The sequence below is a fragment of the Ursus americanus genome, chromosome 5, assembly GCF_024610735.1.
Source record: "Ursus americanus isolate L20-20 chromosome 5, mUrsAme1.1.p, whole genome shotgun sequence".
In the NCBI taxonomy this organism is placed as follows: domain Eukaryota; kingdom Metazoa; phylum Chordata; class Mammalia; order Carnivora; family Ursidae; genus Ursus; species Ursus americanus.
In genome coordinates this window covers 414,935-436,891 of record NC_142131.1, presented here as the reverse complement: position 1 = coordinate 436,891, position 21,957 = coordinate 414,935, and the positions used below count along the sequence as shown (strand labels likewise).

The 21,957-nt window shown below is 38.0% G+C and overlaps 1 protein-coding gene across 6 annotated transcripts in view; it reads left to right on the top strand.

Annotated features, from left to right (window-relative positions):
- The window catches only part of DCP2 (decapping mRNA 2), a 66,607-nt gene that overhangs the window by 17,536 nt on the left and 27,114 nt on the right, over window positions 1–21,957 (top strand). For all 6 annotated transcript variants that reach the window (XR_006776170.2, XR_006776173.2, XR_006776172.2 and 3 more), the window contains exons 3-7: window positions 5,850–5,977; window positions 6,377–6,475; window positions 20,182–20,334; window positions 20,455–20,567; window positions 20,658–20,765. Coding sequence is in view for 1 of the 6 variants with exons in the window: in XM_045777295.2 (XP_045633251.1) it covers window positions 5,850–5,977; window positions 6,377–6,475; window positions 20,182–20,334; window positions 20,455–20,567; window positions 20,658–20,765 (601 nt within the window). In the remaining 5 variants the exon portion in view is untranslated. The remainder of the gene's footprint in view (window positions 1–5,849; window positions 5,978–6,376; window positions 6,476–20,181; window positions 20,335–20,454; window positions 20,568–20,657; window positions 20,766–21,957) is intronic.

Here is a 21,957-nt window from a genome sequence, read left to right as displayed (position 1 = left end):
TAAAAGCCGTGTTTTTAGTTTTGTGGCAGATACAAAGAAGTCTTTGCTTTCAAAGTTTTTTTTTCCTATTTACAAATAAGAAGCTTGTCAGTTCATCAGTTATAAAAGATACACTCGGAAATTTAAGATTATTATAATTATTTTTAGAGATTTATTTATTAGAGAGTGTTCGTGAGTAGGGGGAGGGGCAAAGGGAGAGGGAGAAAATCTTAAGCAGATTCTCCACTGAGTGCAGAGCCTGACGTGGGTCTCAACTCTGGCTGGATCCCATGACCCTGAGATCATGACCCAGGCTGAAATCAAGAGTTGGACGTTCACCCGACTGAGCCACCCAGGTGCCCCAGAAATTTAAGATTATAAAAGAAGCTATGTCACAAGGCAAAAAAATTGAATTGCTAATGGTTCTGATATAAATGTTTTTAGAATTTAGAGACTACTTTTTAGGCAAAGCTATATTTGTAAGGGAGTATATAGGATTTTATAAAGACAGGAATGGGGAATATGTTCCACATAAAGAAAAGGATTGAGCAAAATTAGTTGGAAAATGTAAGGAATATCTCGGGAAATAAATTAGTTTGTATTGAGCAGACAGTTCTTTTTTTATTTTTTATTTTTTTTTAAAGATTTTATTTATCTGACAGGCAGCGAGAGAGTGAACACAAGCAGGGGGAGTGGGAGAGGGAGAAGCAGGCTTCCCGCTGAGCAGGGAGCCCGATGCAATGCGGGGCACGATCCCAGAATGCCGGCGTCATGACCTGAGCCGAAGGCAGACGCTCAACTACTGAGCCACCCAGGTGCCCGAGCAGACAGTTCTTATGGGGATACAGGAGGAAGCAGAAATGGCAGGTATATAGAGGGAATTTGGGGGTTCTTAAATCTTGAGCCAAACTGATTTTTATCCTATAGATCATTTTTTTTTAACTATAAATCATGTATTCAAATGGTATTATACCCACAAATTCACTGTACTGTGCTAGAATTGGAGTAAGAATGAAAATAACCTTTGTATTCAGCTCCCTATAATTTTCCTTGAGCTCCATGAAATAAGGACCCTCCCCTCCCAGGTCACTGTAGAAAATGGATGAAACACTGTTTGTTCTAAGTAACTGTTAGCCATAAAACATTTTTGAGCAAGGCTAAGGAATATTATGCAAATCATTTTAAAATGGAATTCAGGAAGAACTACTTGGCAGGATAGGTTAAACCGTAGGAGGATGGGCTGTCAAATTACTTGAGATTGTAGCAAGAAGGTCCTAAGCCATAGTAGAGGGACTACAAAGAAAAGACTGAAGAGACATTTCAGTGGTAGAAATGATCAAGCTGTTCGGTTAAATATGAAGAAGTAAGTCAATCAAAGGGGGATAGAAGTTCTTTTGAACATTATCTTTATTACAGCCTTGGTTATAGATTTCTGTGAAGAAGTCATGGAGGACTTGGCTTTTAAGAAGCTATAATCTAGGTATAGAAACATGATCAAAACAGGCCAATCCTATTTTGCATAGACTTAGGCTTCTACCATAGCAACCTTACATACTTTGGGGTTCTGGATAAAATTGTGTGTGTGTATGCACATGAGTTTTAAACTTCCCTTGCTATGAAAAAAAAATAAACCTTTGTTTTAGTGATGTTTAATTTCAATTGTATGGAGAAAAAGCTTTTATTGCTGATGTGATTTCATTAAGTTAAGTGAGTGCTTACTTGGTGCCAGGCATTATGTGGTGAATGATGTGGATTCAGTCCCTATTTTCAAGAAGATGAAAGGAAATTGTTAGTGCAGTATGGTAAGTTATGATAGGGTACTGAAGGGCATAGAGTAAAGTTAATAGCATGAGTTCTGGAACCACATTCCTTGGGTTAGCATCCCATCTTTGCCATTTACTTGCCATGGAACCTTGGGCAAATTGTGGGGCTTTTCTGTTAAGAATTTTCTTTTTTATAAGTTGTGTGTAGTCTTCTGATTTGTTTTCAGTACTCAGCAAGGTGGTTGTAAAATGGGCATCCTGGGTAAAGTTTTGCTACGGAGCTATGTTCAGAGAACAATGGGGCAAAGGAATTTTGCATATTGCTAAGAGACTGATTAAAGTGATGGGCCATATTGTTTAGGAAAGAAAATAAAAGCAGCAGGGTGTTAATGCAGAGAAGGGAATACAAAGATTAGAGTAGTGGTACAGTGTGAGTAATTAGAAGAATGCAGTAGAAGATTGTGGTCATGATGTTTGTTTCGACCAAATTGCTGGAATAGTTACAGTGATAGCAAGGTCTAGAATGTTGCTGTGGGAATTGGTCTGGAACTGAGGCTAGAGCTTGAGATGAGTTGTCCACGAGGAAATTTGTATCATCCAAGATAATGGTAGGATTTTGAGGGAGATTAATATTGGAATGATTGTTTATGTCTAGAGCAGATTTTTCATGTTTATGCAAAAATGTTAGTATAAAGAAGGTAAAAAAAATTACTGGATTTTTTTTTTTTTAAAGAATGTGTATAATACAAGTGGACATGTGCTTCAAATTCTTTTATTATCTAATCAGCATAACCTATCTTTTAGAACTACAGTTGAGCATTGAACAATATGGGGGTTAGGGGTCCTGACCTTCTTTGTAGTAAGAAGTGTGTATAACTTTTGACTCCCCAAAACTTAACTGCTAATAGCCTACTGTTGACCAGGAGCCTTACTGATAAAATAGTTGATTGACTCATATTTTGCATGTGATATGTATTATATACTGTACTCTCACAATAAAGTAAGCTAGAGAAAAGAAAATTAATTAAAACCATAAGGAAGAAGAAATACATTTACAGTTTTGTACTGTACTTACTGAAAAAATATCTGCATATAAGGGACCCTTTCAGTTCAAACCCGTGTTGTTCAGGGGTCAGCTGTACTGTGTAAAGGCCCAGTAATTCAGATTCAAGACTCAATTTGTTTTGGGGCTTAAGAAAGTACAGTAGTCAAGAATTTTAGTAAAAATTAGAAATGATAATTAACATTATTCAGTGCATCTTAAAGGATTTTTTGAATTAAATACCTTATCTCATTAAATAAAAATGATACTTAAAAAGTTTCACTCCCATGTTTGAACTGAATTCCTTTTTTTTTTTTTTTTTTGGAAAGATATTGTTTATCTGAGAGAGAGACAAAGAGCACAAGCAGGGGGAAGGGCAGGGGGAGAAGCAGGCTCCCCACTGAGCAGGGAGCCCAGTGGAGGGCTCTGTCCCAGGACCCCAGGATCATGACCCGAGCTGAACGCAGACACTCAACAGACTGAGCCACCCAGGCACCCCTGAATTGAATTACTTTTATGTACTATTAAGTATGGAGGATGATTGAAAAGTTGTCATTGGGGAAATTGATGTCTTTTTGGATTGGGTTCTGTTAACTTGCTAATTGTGTGGACTTGAGCAAGTTTTTTTTTGGTTTTTGTTAAGATTTTATTTATTTATTTGTCAGAGAGAGAGAGGCAGATAGAGGGAGATGCAGGTTCCCTACTGAGCAAGGAGCCCGATGGGGCACTTGATCCCAGGACCCTGGGATTATGACCCTAGCTGAAGGCAGCCGCCTGACTGAGCCACCCAGGCGTCCCCTTGAGCAAGTATTTAACACATTCTTTTCGGTGTTAATTCCAAGTATATCTTGAACTGTAGTTGATTGGTTTGGACAACTCATTTTGTGGTGGTTTTCAGGTAGAAATAGTGGGTAAATGAAGAATGTAAATAATTTCCAAAATTAAGTCAGTTCATTTATAATTTCTCTTGTTAAATCTTTGTTGTTCTTTTTTTAAAAAAGTTGTTTAATGGGTAGAAAAATAAGATTAACACTGCTTTGTAGAGACAGTGATGTACCTTGAGATTATTAGGAACATTGTAGATGAAAGAGGAAGAACTGCATATGTATCCTACCCTCTGAACTGTTAGGAGTTATCTGTGCTCCTGGTATATTTTTATGTTTTCCTCTGGTAAAGCTTTTGATGGAAGAAAGAAACATTTATTTAAAATTTACATGTAGGGGCGCCTGGGTGGCGCAGTCGTTAGGCGTCTGCCTTTGGCTCAGGGCATGATCCCGGCGTTCTGGGATCGAGCCCCACATCTGGCTCCTCCTCTGGGAGCCTGCTTCTTCCTCTCCCACTCCGCCTGCTTGTGTTCCCTCTCTCGCTGGCTGTCTCTGTCAAATAAATAAATAAATCTTTAAAATAAATAAATAAATAAAATTTACATGTAGATTCCAAAACACCTGTGATGACTTTAAAACACATAAGGGGTTTTAGTAAACATTTAAGGCCAGGCTATTATTGGGAAGTAACTTTCCAGAATGTTAGCAATTCCGTATAGAATTAGGGCTTCATGGAATGGTTGATGTTGTATCCAAACTTTATCCTTTTTTCTCCCTTCCCCATTTGAAGGCATTATTTTGAAATTATATTAATTACATAGAGGTTAACCCTAGTTTCTGTCTTAATTACAATGTTGTCATAGATGGTTGACTTCTTTGGGCTCTTTGAGGGCCTCTGTAGTTTTTACTACAATTATAGAACCAAAATAAATTTTTAAATACAAAGCTTATAGAACTTAAAATATGTTTTCATAAAAGGAATTTAATATTTTTTTAAACCAACTAGCTGCCAGTCACAACATGGATACAATGCGTCTTTGAGGGTATTTTGATGTGCCTGTACTACCAGTTTCTGCACCACCTTTCTTTTTCTGCATCTGTTAAGAAACCTTTTTTATATTGTGCTGGGATATCATTTGACTCTAGTGCATCATTTGTGCGTTAGCTTTCTTTCTTTTTTTGGTAGCCCACAGCAGTTAAAGTAGTACTGGTATCAGTATGGTCTCTGAAATCAAGTTGTAGTTCTTGATATATGTGGTATTCCAAATGAATGAAAATAGGCTCATATTACATGTTTTTAAGTTAACATTGAAATAAAAACACAGAATATATGTTTTCATAGAGGACTTAAGGACCCTTAAGAATATGTCCTTGGTTTGAGAAACACTCATAAATTATAATTTTTCCCACATTTTTTTATGATTAACAGTGTTGTAGTGATGAGGCGTTTGATAACATGGGGAATTGGAAGCCTGAGCATGTACTTTACAGGTGTAGGTTTTATTTACTTAAAAAAAAATAAGTTTTTACATAGCCCAGTTTGGGGGGGCCATGCCCAGTTTCTTTTGAAAGAGGCTATTCTGGGGCGCCTGGGTGGCAGTCGTTAAGCATCTGCCTTCGGCTCAGGTCATGATCCCAGAGTCCTGGGATCGAGCCCCGCATTGGGATCCTGCTCGGTGGGAAGCCTGCTTCTCCCTCTCCCACTCCGCCTGCTTGTGTTCCCTCTCTCGCTGTCTCTCTGTCAAATAAATAACATCTTAAAAAAAAAAAAAAGGCTATTCTTTCCTTAATGCCCAGATTTACCTTTCTCTATAATTGTTGTTGTTAAGATTTTATTTCTTTCTTTCTTTTTTTTTTTTAAAAGATTTTATTTATTCATTCGAGAGGATAGAGACAGCCAGCGAGAGAAGGAACACAAGCAGGGGGAGTGGGAGAGGAAGAAGCAGGCTCAATAGCGGAGGAGGCTGATGTGGGGCTCGATCCCACAACGCCGGGATCACGCCCTGAGCCGAAGGCAGACGCCTAACCGCTGTGCCACCCAGGTGCCCCTTATTTCTTTATTTTTGAGAAAGAGTAGCAGTGACTTGTTCAGGAGAAAACAAATGGGGGGGGGGAGGAGAAACTTAGGTGAAGATTTGAGTAATTTCATATAAAATTCAGTTGATTTAAATAGGTTTCTGTCTGTATATAATAAGTATTCAAGCTGTACTTAGAAAGGAGTTTCCTTAACACTATGCATACTCTTCAGTCATTGTCCATTTTTGCTGCCTCAAGGTGAAGATGTGGAAAAAATTTTGGATGAATGGAAGGAATATAAAATGGGAGTACCAACCTATGGTGCAATTATTCTTGATGAGACACTTGAAAATGTGAGTGTAATAAAAGAATTTTAGTGCAATGATCAGCTGCTTTCACCTTATTCGTAAAATATGTGTTATTTTGTTCTGAACTGAGGTTTTAAAATAGACTTCTAGTGCTACAAGGCCAAATTTTGCATATTTTATCTGCATTCTGGATCTTACTATTTTATACTTGTGGTATGACTTAGTGCAAAAAAAATATCATTTGGTTGTTGAAGAAATACTTTAAAATGGTCAGAATGCCTTTCTTCACACAAGTAGTAGTATAGTCAGACTCTTGGAAGGTAAATTAAAGTCAAGTACTGTATAAAATTATTGGTGATGACAGTTGCTTGAAGTAAGGAGAAAGATACCTCTGACTTCAGGGAAAGTAAGTTTTTTATTTTTTACCTCTGCTCATTTTTATAGGTACTACTGGTTCAGGGGTATCTAGCAAAATCAGGCTGGGGATTTCCAAAAGGAAAAGTAAATAAAGAAGAAGCTCCTCATGATTGTGCTGCTAGAGAGGTGAGTTACTGCAGTTTGCAACTTAGTAACATTTGGTGATTATGTTTTGAGTGTGCTTTTTTAGCCATGGAGATTTATTGTTTGGACCATCTAATCCTCTTTCTAGAGCTTGACTGCATGAAGTAACTTACCTTTTGTAATGATTCTTTTGTCCATCTCTCTCTATCATTCTTCCCTTAATTTGTTTCCATTTTCTTTTTTGCCCATTTTTAATTATCTCTAACTCCTTTTATTTTGATGATATATTCTCTACCTTTTTTTTTTATAACTGGATTTGCAATTGGTAAAACATTTTGGCAGTTACACTAGTGCTTGTTTTGTGTTTATAGTCTTGGCTTCCAGACAAGTACACAATTTGGGCTTTCCTAAGAAATTTACATTTGTTGCTCAGAACCCTCTCTAGCTTCCTATTGTCTATAAGATGAAGTTTAATTCTTATAAGTATTGAAACTCCCTCCCTTATTCCCAACACAAAATTTAGCTATTCCTAAATTTATTTGCCTTTATTTTCAGTCAAAAGAATTTATTTTCTGTCTGAATTTGACTGCTTTGTTTCAGCGTCTAAACTTTGCTTATATTATTTTCCTAACTAGAAGGTTCTCTCTTCTTCCTGCCTACCAAATCCTGTCTAGACCTAGCTCAAATTATCTTTTTTCCCTCAGGGATTGCCACCAACTCGCTCTGTATCCAGTATCTGAGTTTCTTATTTGTAAAATGAGGTTTGGAGTGAATAATTTCTTTTTCTTTAAATTGAAGTATAGTTTACACACAGTGTTACATTAGTTTCAGATGTACAGCATAGGGATTCAACAAGTCTAAACATTATGCTGTGCGCACCACAAGTGTAGCTATCATTTGTCAACATACACTGTTACTAAAATACCATTGGCTATATTCCCTATTCTCTACCTTTCATCCCTGTGTCTTACTTATTCCATAATTGGAAGTCTGTACTTTCTACTCCTCTTCATCCATTTTGCCCCCCCCCCCCCGTGGCAACCATCAGTTCTCTATTTTTGGGTCTTTTTCTACTTTTTGTTTGTTTTGTTTTTTAGATTCCACATATAAATGAAATCATATGGTAATGTCTTTCTCTGACTTATTTCACTTAATGTAATACCCTCTAGATCCCATCCATGTTGTTGCAAATGGCAAGCTCTCATTCTTTTTTTATGTCTGTGTAATATTCCATATTTTTATTCAGTCATCTGTCAGTGGATGCTGCGGTTGCTTCCATGTCTTGGCTGTTGTAAATGATGCTGCAATAAACATAGGGGTGCATGTACCTTTTCAAGTTAGTGTTTTTGTATTCTTTGAGTAAATACCTCGTAGTGGAATTACTGGATCATGTGGTATTATTATTTTTAAGTTTTTGAGGAACCTCCATACTGTTTTGCACAGTGGTGGCACCAGTTTGCATTCCCACAAACAGATGCATGGGGGTTTCTTTTTCTCCACATCTTCACTGGCATTTGTTATTTCTTGTCTTTTTGATTCTAGCCGTTCTGTAGGGTGGATAATTTCTAAAGTTCATTCTTAACTAAAATTCCATTTATTTAAAAATTTAATCAGTGAGCTCTATCCTACATTTACATTGGAACTTTAATAAGTTATTGTCTAGACATTTGCTTGGCATTAATTATGTAGTACCTGTGATATATTACGGACTGTATTCTTATTTATCAGTTTCTTACACATTACATCTTATCCTTGAAATTTGAGATGTTGAGCTATAAAGAAGCATGATAGAATGGAAAGAAAACTGGTCTAGGCGTTGAAAGATTTTTGTTCCCGTATAGTTCTTGTACATGTTAGTAGCCTAGCGACTTTGGGTGAGTCACTTAATTTCTCTATAAGATACACATTTATTAAGAAGAGTTACTTAAGGGCTTCATAACTAGAAGTAGATATCTTTAAAATCTAAGTGTTAATGACTAACTTTGAGATATTTTTGAGGTGGCAGTATTGATTTTGTGACGTATCTCATTTGGATCTGTTGCCTTGTTTATTTTTTTGACTCCGTGTTTTCCTGAAGCAGTGCTCACCACCTGGTTTAAGTTTGGATTTAATTATTAGTGAGCAATAGTAGTTAAAATTCTTATAAACTACTAGTAATTATTTAACAAGAAAAACCATTAGTGGTTATTTACTTTGGAGTAGGATTTTAAAAATGATTAAAAATGCTGCATTTTCAATTCAGTATGGAACAACTTATCTAAGTAAGTGTTTTCAACAGCTTATAGACAAAGCCATTGTATATAGGTAAGTAAAGGTTTATGCACACCTCTTAAGATTGAAAGCTGTTTAGGTAGCAGGTGAGAAATTGACACATACTCTAAGAGCTTTCCCTTTTCTTTCTGTAGATGATATGAAATGAAATGGAATAGTTGTAAACTCTCCCTTTTATGTCCTTAAACCTTGTGGTTCTCTGGCTCAAAAGGAAGGACAAAACAAAAATCATAGCATCCACCTAGAGGAATTGATGTGTAATTCTGTACGTAGAGTTAGATTAGTCCTATAGCAATAAGATAATTGTCTGGGTCCAGGAAAGACACTGCATTAACTAGGAAACAGGCTAAATTTGGACTAAATTTGGTGGATCAGCTGTCTCTGTAGTTGGATCTTTTTGAGGGAACTTGGAAGAAATCAAATATTTAAACTTGCAGAACTGAAGAGAAGTATCCCATGCCAAGGGATCGTCTACATCTATCACTAGAACGTCTCTTCTGACCAGTTTTGTACACTATGTTATAGAGTCAGGGTGATGCAGAAATAAGGTATTGGGGGAGGGAATAGGGGGAGAGGGGCAGAGGCAGTTAACCTGTGAGCTGAGGCACCCAGTTTTTATTTAGTTTATCTTATTTGTTTGTTTTCTGCTCTGGGATACTAAGATAGAAGATTGTCCGATTCATGTGGTGCTAATTTCAGTAATGATTATAGATCACCATGGTTTATAAGAAAGTAAATGAAATTTATTAGGGCACGGGGAGTGGGAGAATGGAGTGTAGATGATAGGATGCTACAGAGAATCTTACGGGGAAGGGATACAGCCATTATGGGAGATGATCTCCTCTTTATAGGAGAGAAACTGAAACAGAGCAGTTCAGTAACATACCAGGATCTCACAGTGAGCGGCAGAACAGGGATGCAAAACCTTGGTGGTTGGTTCTGGAGTCCATGTTCCTGACTACTGCAGTATAGGCAGTCAGGAATATTTGTAAATGGGTATTTCTAAACAACGGAGATGAAAACGGAAGGAATTTGTGATTTTTAAGTATATGTGTTTTCTAATATTTACCTTTCTGATGTGAATCACTGAGGTTTTTTCTGTTTTAGAGTTTTTGTCCTGCTCTGAGGAAAGCACAGGTATTCTTAGGAACTGTAGTCTCGTAATTTCAGGGAAGGATTTTTTCCTTTTGATAATAAGAATTAATCCTTCTAACCTTTCTGATCTAAGAAACATCTTCTTATCACTGATAAAGGAACTTGTCGAAAAAAAACCTTGTCTTTAGTTTTTGTAAATTTGGGATTAGAATTTGACTTTTATATCTGATTTTTAAATGATTACCTCTGTTACAAAGAGAGAAAAGCTTTAGGATTAAGGTTGAGTGTTGCTTTATTAGTTCAGTCAGGTTGACATAATGAAATACCACAGCCTGAGTGGCTTAAACACAGAAATTATCTCTCAGTTCTAGAGGCTGGGAAGTCCCAAGATCAAGGTGCCTGCTGATAAGGTTTCTGGTGAGGGCTCTCATCCTGGCTTGTAGGTGGCTCCTTTCTCACTGTGTGCTTATGTGGTCTTTCCTGTGTGCCTTTGTGAGTGCAGAGAGTGTGCCATGTCTCTTCCTCTTCTTACATCCGCCCTCTCGGGCTAGGCCCCCAACCTCATGACCTCATTTTACCTTTATTACCTCCTCACAGGCCCTGTCTCCAAATACAGGCACATTGAGGGTTAGGCCTTCACCGTGAGTTTCGGTGAGACAGTTTAGTTCATAGCAGTTGCCATTTTGAGTAATCAAAGTATTCAACTAGCAGTCCTAGACTTGTATGTAGTGTGTCCTTCTGCCACTTGGTGGTACTGCAGTACTGTTTGGCGATGATAGGGCTGGTATGTACCATCTGTGTTTTTAGTTGAAAGCCAGATGGGGATATTAACCACAAACTCCTCTGAAAAATAACAGCGTTCCTTTTAATTTTCACTTGTATTAACCTATAAGGAAGACTTCTTTCCAAATTTTTTTAGCTGCCACTAGTGAGACTGATACCTTAAATGCTTTTTCTTGGACTTTTAAGTTATGCAGTTCCATCATGGGTGCTTACCCTTCTTTTAAGTTGCTAATGACATATTAACTTGGTTTATTATAGTTATGTTACTGTTATTATTTCATTATATATGGCCGTCCAGAGATGTTTTGTTATATCAGAATCTGACCCATCTTATAAGGGCTGTGTATGTGGGCTGAACTGAGAGAAGCAATGGCAGCCTTCTCAGGGACAAAGTATGAAAAATTGTCAATAGAAAACTTAGTGCTGCCTTCGTGAGTAGTTTCCAATCCTTGACCTTAAGGTTTACCTTTGTTAATTGGGTTCTGATTACTTTTATTCAGTGAAGTAGATTTAGGACAAAGATGTGCAAAATGTTTTCTAGATACTGTTGAAAGGATGTGTTAGGGTAATCAGTATATTTTTATTGTTAGTTGTGGTGAGACACCAGTTGTTGCACAAGCAAATGATACTTGGCAGTTGACTTGTTTCAGCATTTATTTTGTTGCTTGTTATTTAGCAAAACAGTGTATTTTATTGTAACGAAACTGACTTCGTTATGCATTTAATCCTGTGTATTGTGATTTAATTTTGATAGAGTTTGTACGGAGTAACTATTGGTAGATTTATTCTACCTCTTTCCTGTAAGTTTATAAAAGGACATTAGATAGATTTCATTATATGTCTGTGCCGGTGCTTTTTGGATAGCACATTTTTATTTTATTTTTATTTTTTTTAGTTTTGTTTTTTTAAGATTTTTTTTTTTTTTAATTTATTTGACAGAGAGAGAGAGAGCCAGCGAGAGAGGGAACACAAGCAGGGGGAGTGGGAGAGGAAGAAGCAGGCTCCCAGCGGAGGAGCCTGATGTGGGGCTCGATCCCAGGACCCAGGGATCATGCCCTGAGCCGAAGGCAGACGCTTAACGACTGAGCCACCCAGGCGCCCCAAGGATAGCACATTTTTAAATCTTACTTAGGGATTTTTATCTGATATCATTAGAGAAGTTAATGGTTTTCTATATGCCAGGAAAATTAAGTATTGTAATACAGAAATGAATTTGATCCACAGAAGATGGTATTAAAATTTTTGTCTTTGGTATCTTTATATGTAAGTGAGCTACTAAAAACTTTCCCCAGTAAGTGTGATGAGAGCGGTTTCCTAATTTTGGAGGCAAATCAGTTATTACCACTTTCAGAATTGAGAGATTTTATCTGTTACTTTATTATACTTGTTTTAAGTTTGGTTGTGCAGAGTTTGAAGCTGCCTGTGTTTAGTGCTGATGGCTCTTTTCATTTTGCCTCCTATTGTACCACCTTCTCCAGTATGACTCCAGCTATAGCTATTCCCAGCTCTCTAAACGGAATGCCTTTCTCTTCTTATCTGGCAAACTCCTATTCATCTTTCAAGTCCCAGCTCAGGCTTATCCAGTGGAATAGGACGTTGTCCATGGCACCTTCTCCAGAAGACCGCCCATTTCACAACTGACACCTCACCTTAACCCAGAGCTGAGTTACGTATTCCCATAGTACCCACCTACCTCTTGGCATGTGTGTCCTATTACAATTATTTTCTTTTTTAGACTGATCTCCTTAAAGAGCAGTGCATGCTCTATTAATTTCTGAAGCCTATGCATAGGATGATAGCTGTTAACTTACTAAGTACATATTTGAATGCACTAAATATATTAATATTGAGATATTTCAAGTAGTACAGAGCAAAATAACAAAGAATGGATTCACCTGCTAATATTTTGCCATATTTGGTTTATTAGATTTGCTATATATGTGCGTGTGGTTTTTATTTTATTTTTTAAAGATTTTGTTTATTTGAGAGAGAGCGCATGAGAGAGCGGAGAGCACAAGTCGGGGTGGGGGAGGGAGGGGGAGAGGGAGAGGGAGAAGCAGACTCCCCACTGAGCAGGGAGCCTGATGCAGGGCTTGATCCCAAGACTGCGAGATCATGACCTGAGCCGAAGGCAAACGCTTAACCGACTGAGCCACCCAGGCGCCTCAGTTTTTATTTTATTTTTTAAAAGATTTATTTATTTTACAGCGAGCGTGGGAGCAGAGAGAGAGAATCCCAAGAAGACTCCCTGCTAAGCATGGAGCCTGATGCAGAGTCTCAGTCTCATGACCCTGAGATCATGATCTGAGCCGAAATTGAGAGTCAAATGCTTAACCGACTGAGCTAGCCAGGCGCCCCTAAAGATTTATTTATATATTTTATTTTATTTTATTTTTATTTTTTATTTTTTTATTTTTTAAAGATTTTATTTATTTATTTGACAGAGAGAGACAGCCAGCGAGAGAGGGAACACAGCAGGGGGAGTGGGAGAGGAAGAAGCAGGCTCATAGCGGAGGAGCCTGATGTGGGACTCGATCCCGGTACGCCAGGATCACGCCCTGAGCCGAAGGCAGACGCTTTAACGACTGCGCTACCCAGGCGCCCCTATTTATATATTTTAGAGAGAGCATGCGCGAGGGTGCGTGCACGAGTGAGCACATGGTGGGGAGATGTAGAGGGAGAGTCTAGACTCCATGCTGAGTATGAAACCTCACACGGTGTTCCATCTCATGACCCTGAGATCACAACCTGAGCCAAAACCAAGAGTTGCATGCTTAACCGATTGTACCACGCAGACATCCCTTGGTTTTTATTATTACTGCTGAATAATTTAGTAGGAGTAAATTGCAGACATAATGTACCTTAATCCCTAAATAATTCTGCATGTAAGTTTTAAGAACTGGGAAGTTCTCTTATGTAATCACAGTGTAATTATCAAATTCAGGAATTTAACATTGGTAGGTGTTGTTATCTAATGGGCATTTAATGTTCACATTTACTAATTGCCTCGTTGTGGTCCTTTTTAGCAGTTTCAATCCCCTTCCGCATCCAGGATTCTCTTCCAGGCTCAGGCATTGTGTTTGCATTTAATTATTACCTATCTTCAGTCTCCTTTAATTTGAAAAAGTTCCTCAGTCTTCTTCAGTGCTTTTTTTTTTTTTTTCCCAAGATTTTACTTATTTATTTGACAGAGAGATAGAGAGGGGGAGAGAGAGAGAGAGAGAGAGAGAGAGCGCGCGCGTGCGCACACACGCAGGGGGAGCGCCCAGCAGAGGGAGAGGGAGAAGCCTGCTGAACAAGGAGCCTGACAGTGGGGCTCGATCCTTCGCCATTTGAGCCACCTCGCTGCTCCTCAGTACTTATTTTATTAAGCGTGTATTTAGTTAGATACTATTTGTAGCACAAAGTTAACAGGTTATGCGCACAAGGAACTTAGATTATACTGTTTACTTTCAGCATGGTTTCTCACATATAGACTTACATGACTAGATGTGTATACTTATTTCTGATTATAAATACTATTCAAGGAAGGAAGCTAATCAGAACAGTTTAATAATTTTTATATATGTATATATCTGTGAAACCACCATCCAGATCAAGACACAGAATATTGCCAGCACCTCAGAAGATTCTTTCCTGCCCTTTCTCAGTCAATACCCAGTTTTCCCACACCTCCTGGAGGGAACGACTACTTAGCCTTTTATTACCATTGATTAGTGTTGCTAGTTCTTGAGCTTCATATTAAAAGGCTTTTGCATTAGGTACTTTGTTTTGTGTGTTTGGTTCAATATAAGTCTGTGAGATTCATTTATATTGTTGCATGTATCAGTAGTTGGGTTTTTTTTATTGCTCTTTAGTATTCCAGTGTACAGATAGGTGCAGTGCTTTATCTCTTATGCGTTGGATTGTATCCATCTTTTGGCTGATATATATATTTTTTAAGATTTTATTTATTTGAGAGAGAGCGAGCATGCAATCACAGAGGGAGAGGGAGAAGCAGACTCCCCTACTGATCAGAGAGCCCGATGTGGGGCTTGATCCCAGGACCCTGAGATTACGACCTGAGTTGAAGGCAGACGCTTAACCAAGCCATCCAGGCACCCCACTTTTGGCTATTATTAATAAAACTGTTATAAATATGCTGGTATATCTTTGTTGAGGTAAATAAGTGCTCATTTCTCTAGGTATGGCTTAGTCATAAAGAAGCTGCAAACCTATTGCCAATAGTTTTCTGGGTGGTTGTACCAATTTACCACCTATATATTAGAGTTCCAGTTATCCAGGCCTACATGAGAAATTCAGCAGTTTTATCCCATGTTTATGGATTGGAAGAATTCATATTGTTAAAATGTCAATAGTAGTAAAAGCCATCTATAAATTCTGTGTAATCTGTATCACGATTCCAATGGCATTTTTTTATAGAAGCAGGAAAAAACAGTCCTAAATTTGTTCACAGGCATAAAAGACCCTGAGTAGCAAAAGCAATCCTGGGAAGAACGCAGTGGGAGGCATCACACTTCTGGTTTCAAGCTATACTATAAGGCTTTAGTCATCAAAGCAATATGGTACTGATATAAAAACAGAAAAATGGATCAGTGGAACAGAATTGAGAGCCCAAAGTAAACCCAAGCATGTATGGTCAACTAATACTTAACAAGGGAGCCAAGAGAACACAAGGGAAGAAAGATAGTCCCTTCTGTAAATGGTGCTGGGAAAATTAGACATTGACAAAAGAATGAAATTAGATCCCTTATACCACTCATAAAAATTAACTCAAAATGGATGAAAGAATTAAATGTAAGACCTAAAACCATGAAACTTTAGAAGGAGATATAGGAAAAAAGCTCGTGGATGTGGGTCTTCGGTATGCTTTTTTTTTTTTTTTTTTAAAGATTTTATTTATTTGACAGAGAGACAGCCAGCGAGAGAGGGAACACAAGCAGGGGGAGTGGGAGAGGAAGAAGCAGGCTCATAGCGGAAGAGCCCGATGTGGGGCTCGATCCCATAACGCCGGGATCACGCCCTGAGCTGAAGGCAGACGCTTAACGACTGAGCCACCCAGGCGCCCCTTCGGTATGCTTTTTTAATGTGACACCTAAAGCATGAGCAACCAAATAAAAAACAAGTGGGACTGCATCAAACTGAAAAGCTACAGCAAAAGAAAGCATCAACAAAGTAAAAGGCCTACAGAATGGGAAAGAAATATTTGCAAACTACATAGGGATTGATACCCAAAATATACAAAGAACTCCTAGAACACAATAGCAAAAAAAAAAACCCTAATAATCCAATTAAAAATGGGCAAAAGACCTGAATAGACATTTTCCCAAAGGAGATATACAAATGACCCACAGGTACATGAAAAGATACTCAACATCACTAGTCATTAGGGAAATTGCAAATCAAAACTGCAATGAGAGAAAAAAAAAAACCCACCTGTTAGAATGGCCATTATCAAAAAGATAAATGACAGATGTTGTGAGGATGTGGAGAAAAGGGAACCGTTTTGTACTGGTGGTGCGATTGTAAACTGGTGTAGGCACTATGGAAAACAGTATGGAGGTTTCTCAAAAAATAGAACTACCATATGATCCAACAATTCCACTTCTGGGAATATATTCAAAAGAAACTAATACTCTAATTTGAAAAGACACGGTACCCATGGTCATAGCATTATTTACAGTAGCTAAGAAATGGAAACACCTAAGTGTCCATTGACAGGTGATAAAGAAGTTGTGGGTATATATACATACGCACACCTGCACACAAAATGGCTATTATTCAGCCATTAACAAGGAAATCCTGCCATTTGTGCAACATGTATGGATCTTGAGGGCATTGTGCTAAGTGAAATAAGTCAGAGAAAGACCAGTGTTGTATGATCTCAGTTATATGTGGAATCTACAAAGAAAAAAACAAAAAACCAATCAGAAAAAGAGATCAGGTTTGTCGTTCCCAGAAGAGGGGTTGGGGGTTGGGAGAATTGGAGGAACATGGTTTTGAAAGTACAAACTTGCCGCTATAGGTAAGTGATAGGAATGTAATGTATAGCATGATGACTGTAGGTAACCACTGCTGTATGATATATCTATGAAAGTTGTTAAGAGAGTAGATCTTAAGAGTTCTCATCACAAGGAAAAAAATTCTTTTGCCTTTTCTTTTTACTGTATCTATATGAGGCAGTGGTTGCTACCTAAACTGAGGGTGGTAATCATTTCACAATATATGTAAGTCAGAGCATTATGCTGTACACCTTAAGCTTATATAGTGATATATGTCAATTAGATCTCAATAAAAGGACAAAAAATCTTATGGTCATTTTACAGTATATACAAATACCAAATCATTGTGTTGTACTGAAATTAATATAATGTTATCCGTTAATTATATCTCAATTAAAAAAAATTTAGCCATTCTGATGGGAATGTAATGCTTTATCATTGTATTTTTCATTTACGTTTTCTTGAAGTTTAATGATTTTGAGCACATTGTCATGTTCTTATTTGCCATTTGAATGTTTTCTTAATTAAGTACCCACTTATGTTACCCATTTTTAGAAGTTGGGTTACTTGTCTTATTGGTACATAGGACTTTCTAATATATTCTGGATTGTATTGTGAATATATGCTGGTTTATGTCTTCCCTTTGATGAAGGGAAGCAGTTTCATATATCATTGATGTGCAAACATTTAGGTGTCCCAGTCTTTTTTTTTTTTTTTTTTTTGGTGCCCCAGTCTTAATTGTTACAGTTATAAATCTAATATCCTTCAAGGTTGATTTATAATCAGAAACGTTTTTAAGCTCTCAAGCAGTGGAGTAGACCTTTGTTTTAAGTAAAAGTAAAGCATCTGGATTTTGCTTTAATGGAAACATCAGATAGCATAATATGTGTTGTGAAATCCACATGATTGATGGTTTTAATTACATTGTCTTGTGTATATAAATGTTAAGATTTGGGAAGGAATGAAACCTCTGTTACTGAGCTTCAGAATATTATTCTGGAAAAAATACATAGTTCTGCTGTGTTAAATGTCACTGATCACCTGTTTCTTGTATAGCTACAATACCAGATGTAGATGTAAAGAAACATGGGACAAGAGAACTTTCCTTTTTTTTCAATGCCACTTATGTACTTAGGTACCTAGTCTGACATGTCCAGAAGTAGGAAATACAAATAATGCTTCTCATTTTCTATATACCATGGAACATTTTTCAAGTGAGTATATTCACCTAGTTTTTTAATTTTTAAATGAGGAACAGGAGGTTTAGCATACTTAGGGACTTACAGAAATGGTGACAGAAATGAGTTGGTTGTCCTGGAGGAGCTTAAACTGGGAGTCCTAGACTACACACGTCTGGGAGAAGGATAGCTGTGCCTTTTTCGAGGAATGTAGAATGAGGTACATGAACTGACAAGGAGGGAAGAGACAAATGAGTAGAAATAGCTCCTTCATACCTGTACCTCGTAAGAGATTCAGGCCTGTCCATGTGTTTTAACATCTTCTGTCACACTTGTTGGTTAGGAGATGCTGAAACCAGAGGAAAGGGGAGGTACTGGGGATGTGTAAAAGATCCACAGGGGGTTCTAGCCACTGAGAATTCAAAGCCTTTTTGATTGGTGGGGGTAAAGTGGGGAAGGACTTTGTCAGAGTAATACAAATGTTATTTGAAGGAGAACTTTAAGGCCAGAAGAGACCAGTGGTTTTTTACTTTATACGGAAGCCCAGTATGTTAATCAGAGTAAGCGTGGTTTCTCTGGTTGAGGGAAGAGATGAAGGTTAGATGTAACATCACTTCTCCTCTTCCAGCCCTGGAGGCACTGCAGAGGGAAGGCAGTTTTAGAACCATGAGTCTATTTCACTGGTTTTCAGCTTTTTTGCATTCACTTCCCTACCCCTCCCACTCCCACACATGGGGTTGTAGCTGTACTTTTGGAATCTGTCCATTTAAATGTTAGTGTTAATCACAATTCTGTTTTCATTTTTGAAACATAGTTTTTTAAAAAAGATTTTATTTATTTACTTAGCAAGAGAGAGAGCAGGAGCAGGGAGAGGGTGGGGAGGGGCAGAGGGAGAGGGAGAAGTAGACTGCCTGCTGAGCAGGGAGCCCAGTGAGGACTCCATCCCAGGACCCTGGGATCATGGCCTGGGCTGAAGGTAGATGTTTAACTGACTGAGCCACCCCGGAGCCCGAAAAACAGTTTTATATGCGTAAGACAAGTTTTAGTCTGTAGCTTGGTGTACGTGTAGATTTGTAGATGCTACAAATAAAATCTATATGTTGTCCCAGTATGTACTCTCCACAGACTGGGAACCGCTGCTGTATTCTAGCATTTTAAGAGTTCTGGACTCAATTACAGTGTGTGTGTGTTGGGGGGGTGGCATTCCTCTCACCAACAAGCAATTGTCAGACGCTGGCTGGGTGTCCTACAGTTCAGCTCAATTCTGACTCTGTCTACCTGGAAGTAGCATCACATTCTGTAGCTTAAGGTCCCAGTCTTACAAGACAGCCTTTTACCTCAGACGACAGTTGCAAGTCCAGGTTGTCATCTGTGCTTCTAACCTATGGAGGCTCCAAAGACCCCCTCCTTGGGTTTAATTTGCTAGAGTCGCTTTCAGAACTGAGAGAAACATTTTACTTACTTGATCACTGGTGTATTTAAAAGGATATATAACTCAAGAACAGCCAGATGGAAGAGCTGCAGAGGGCAGGATATGGGAAAAGGGTGCAAAACAACTTTTTTTTTTTTTTAAAGATTTTATTTATTTATTTGAGAGAGAGACAGCCAGCGAGAGGGAACACAGCAGAGGGAGTGGGAGAGGAAGAAGCAGGCTCCCAGGAGAGAAGCCCGATGTGGGACTCGATCCCGGAACGCAGGGATCACGCCCTGAGCCGAAGGCAGACGCTGAACGACTGCGCTACCCAGGCACCCCTAGGGTGCAAAACTTCTATGCTGTCCCCTAGTGTACTGCTCTTTCCAAATCTCCACGTTCACCAACCTGGAAGTCGTGTCCCCCACTTTTGGGTTTTTGTGGAGGCTTCTTTATGTAGGCAGGGTTGATTAAATCATTGGCTGTTGACCATTGAGCTCAATCTCCAGTCTTTCTCCCCTTCATGGAGATGGGAGGTGGGGTAGGGGTTGAGGGTGGACTGAAAGTACTAATCCTCTGATCCATTGGTTGGTTGTCCTAGCAGTCAGCCCCCCATCTTTAGGTGGGGTCCAAAAGTCACCTCAGTAACATGACAAAGGGTACCTTGGTTGCTTTCATCGACTAGGAAATTCCAAGGGTTTTAGGAGCTTTGTATCAGAAAGGGGATGAAGACCAAATAATACATATTTCTTTTTGTAAATCACAGTGTCACACATCTTCCTTCATTGAATAGGTGAAGAATTTGGGCTTAGATATATAAAAGGGTTTATTCATAGTCGAACAGTTCAGAGCTAGAACTAGATCCTGGAATATTCTTATTTCTTGCCTCGTGCTTTCATGCCTTTAATTGCCTGGAAATTTCTGAGTTTTTACTTTGAAATAAATTTTAACAAACTGGAGGTCTAACAGCAACAATTGAAAATCGTCATCTAAATTTGTTATTTCCAGGTCTTTGAAGAAACTGGTTTTGATATCAAAGATTATATTTGTAAGGATGATTACATTGAACTTCGAATCAATGACCAGCTTGCTCGTTTGTACATCATTCCAGGAATTCCAAAAGACACAAAATTTAACCCGAAAACCAGAAGAGAAATTCGGGTATGTAATTGAAAGTATTTTCAGGCTGCTGGACGGTAGTCCAATTGAATGAAGTAGGAAATTGCTTTTTGGAACTCCTTGATAATAATTAACTAAATGAATTATTTTCTTGTGTCTCAGAACATTGAGTGGTTCTCCATTGAGAAATTGCCGTGTCATAGAAATGATATGACCCCGAAATCCAAACTTGGTCTGGCACCTAACAAATTTTTTATGGCCATTCCCTTTATCAGGTATGTTCCTATTTCTTGAAATACAAAACTAATTCTGATAGTTTTTTTATGTAGCCAAGTTTTAAGAGTGAATTCTTAATGTTTCCATAGACCATTAAGGGACTGGCTTTCGCGGAGGTTTGGAGATTCCTCAGACAGTGACAATGGATTTTCCTCAGTCGGTAGCACACCAGCTAAACCCACTGTGGAAAAATTGAGGTAAAGAAATAAAGTCATAGGATTCCTACGTTCTGATAGTTTTTAATGCAGTAGCATTTTCCTTCTAAAGTTTACAGAGGCATTGGATTCTTTTTTGTAGGTATTATTTTGTTACTGGTCTTAGAGATAATAGAACTTTTTTTTAAAGGGTTTTTGATGAGATGAAAAAGGTTAATTGGAGTTGGAAAGGAGCTTCAGGCACATTTTAAAATAGTATACACAAGAGGGTACCAACTTTTCAGATGGGTAGATAGAACATGAGGAAAAGAAGAAAACTGCCTCTTGTGTGCGTTGCTATTGTTCTCTGTTCTCATATCCTACTTTAGAGACAATTGAGTCTCGGAAGATCATTGAATGGAGGTCTGTTTTTGTATAGGAGAGATGAGGAATGCTGTTGTATAATTTGTTCAGAAAGATAGAACTGTGAAGACTTGGGCTTACTGCTTTTCTTTCCCTAACAAAGAGTGTTTGTTGTACTGTAAAAAGTGACTGTTAACATGGACAGGAACCACAAAGAACATTTTCTTGGTTGGAACTTAATTATATCCAGATTACAATTATAGAGTAGGCTAAGTAAATAATTTTGTTAAATAAGGATGTATATTTGTAGTAAGCTTGCTAGAACTTTTATGTGTTAGGCTCAGAGAGAGCTGCATTATACATTTTCTTTAATTTAGATGTTCTGATTCTGTCTGAGGGCTTCAGAAATTAAACAGGAGCAAACCACATCTACAGTCAATAATTTTTTTAAATACATAGGGACTGTTCCATCTTAGTTGGGTTTTATGAGGACAGGAGCTTGGACTAAATGCCTTGAGAGTCATTTCTGCCTTTTAGAACCTGTGATTATAATCACCAAATTATATACTAGTAGACATAAGTGAAACAGTATAGCAAAAGTAGACAGGAGTATAGCTAAGATTAAAAAGAAACATATAAAAAGTCACAAAATAGTGACAGTGTTTGGGAAACAATGGTGTGACTGTTCATGTTTGGGAGACTCTGTCCACCATAATGTGTGATGTGAGTCCCGTATCTTGTAGTCCTAGGCTTTGTGGTCCTGGAGAGTGGAGTAAGGACATAATGAAGCAACTTTAACCAAATTTCAGGTTTCTTTGGCAGGATGGTGTGTTTTTAGCATATAGACTAATGTCTGTAATGATGTGTTGGAGGAAATACCTGAATTTTATCT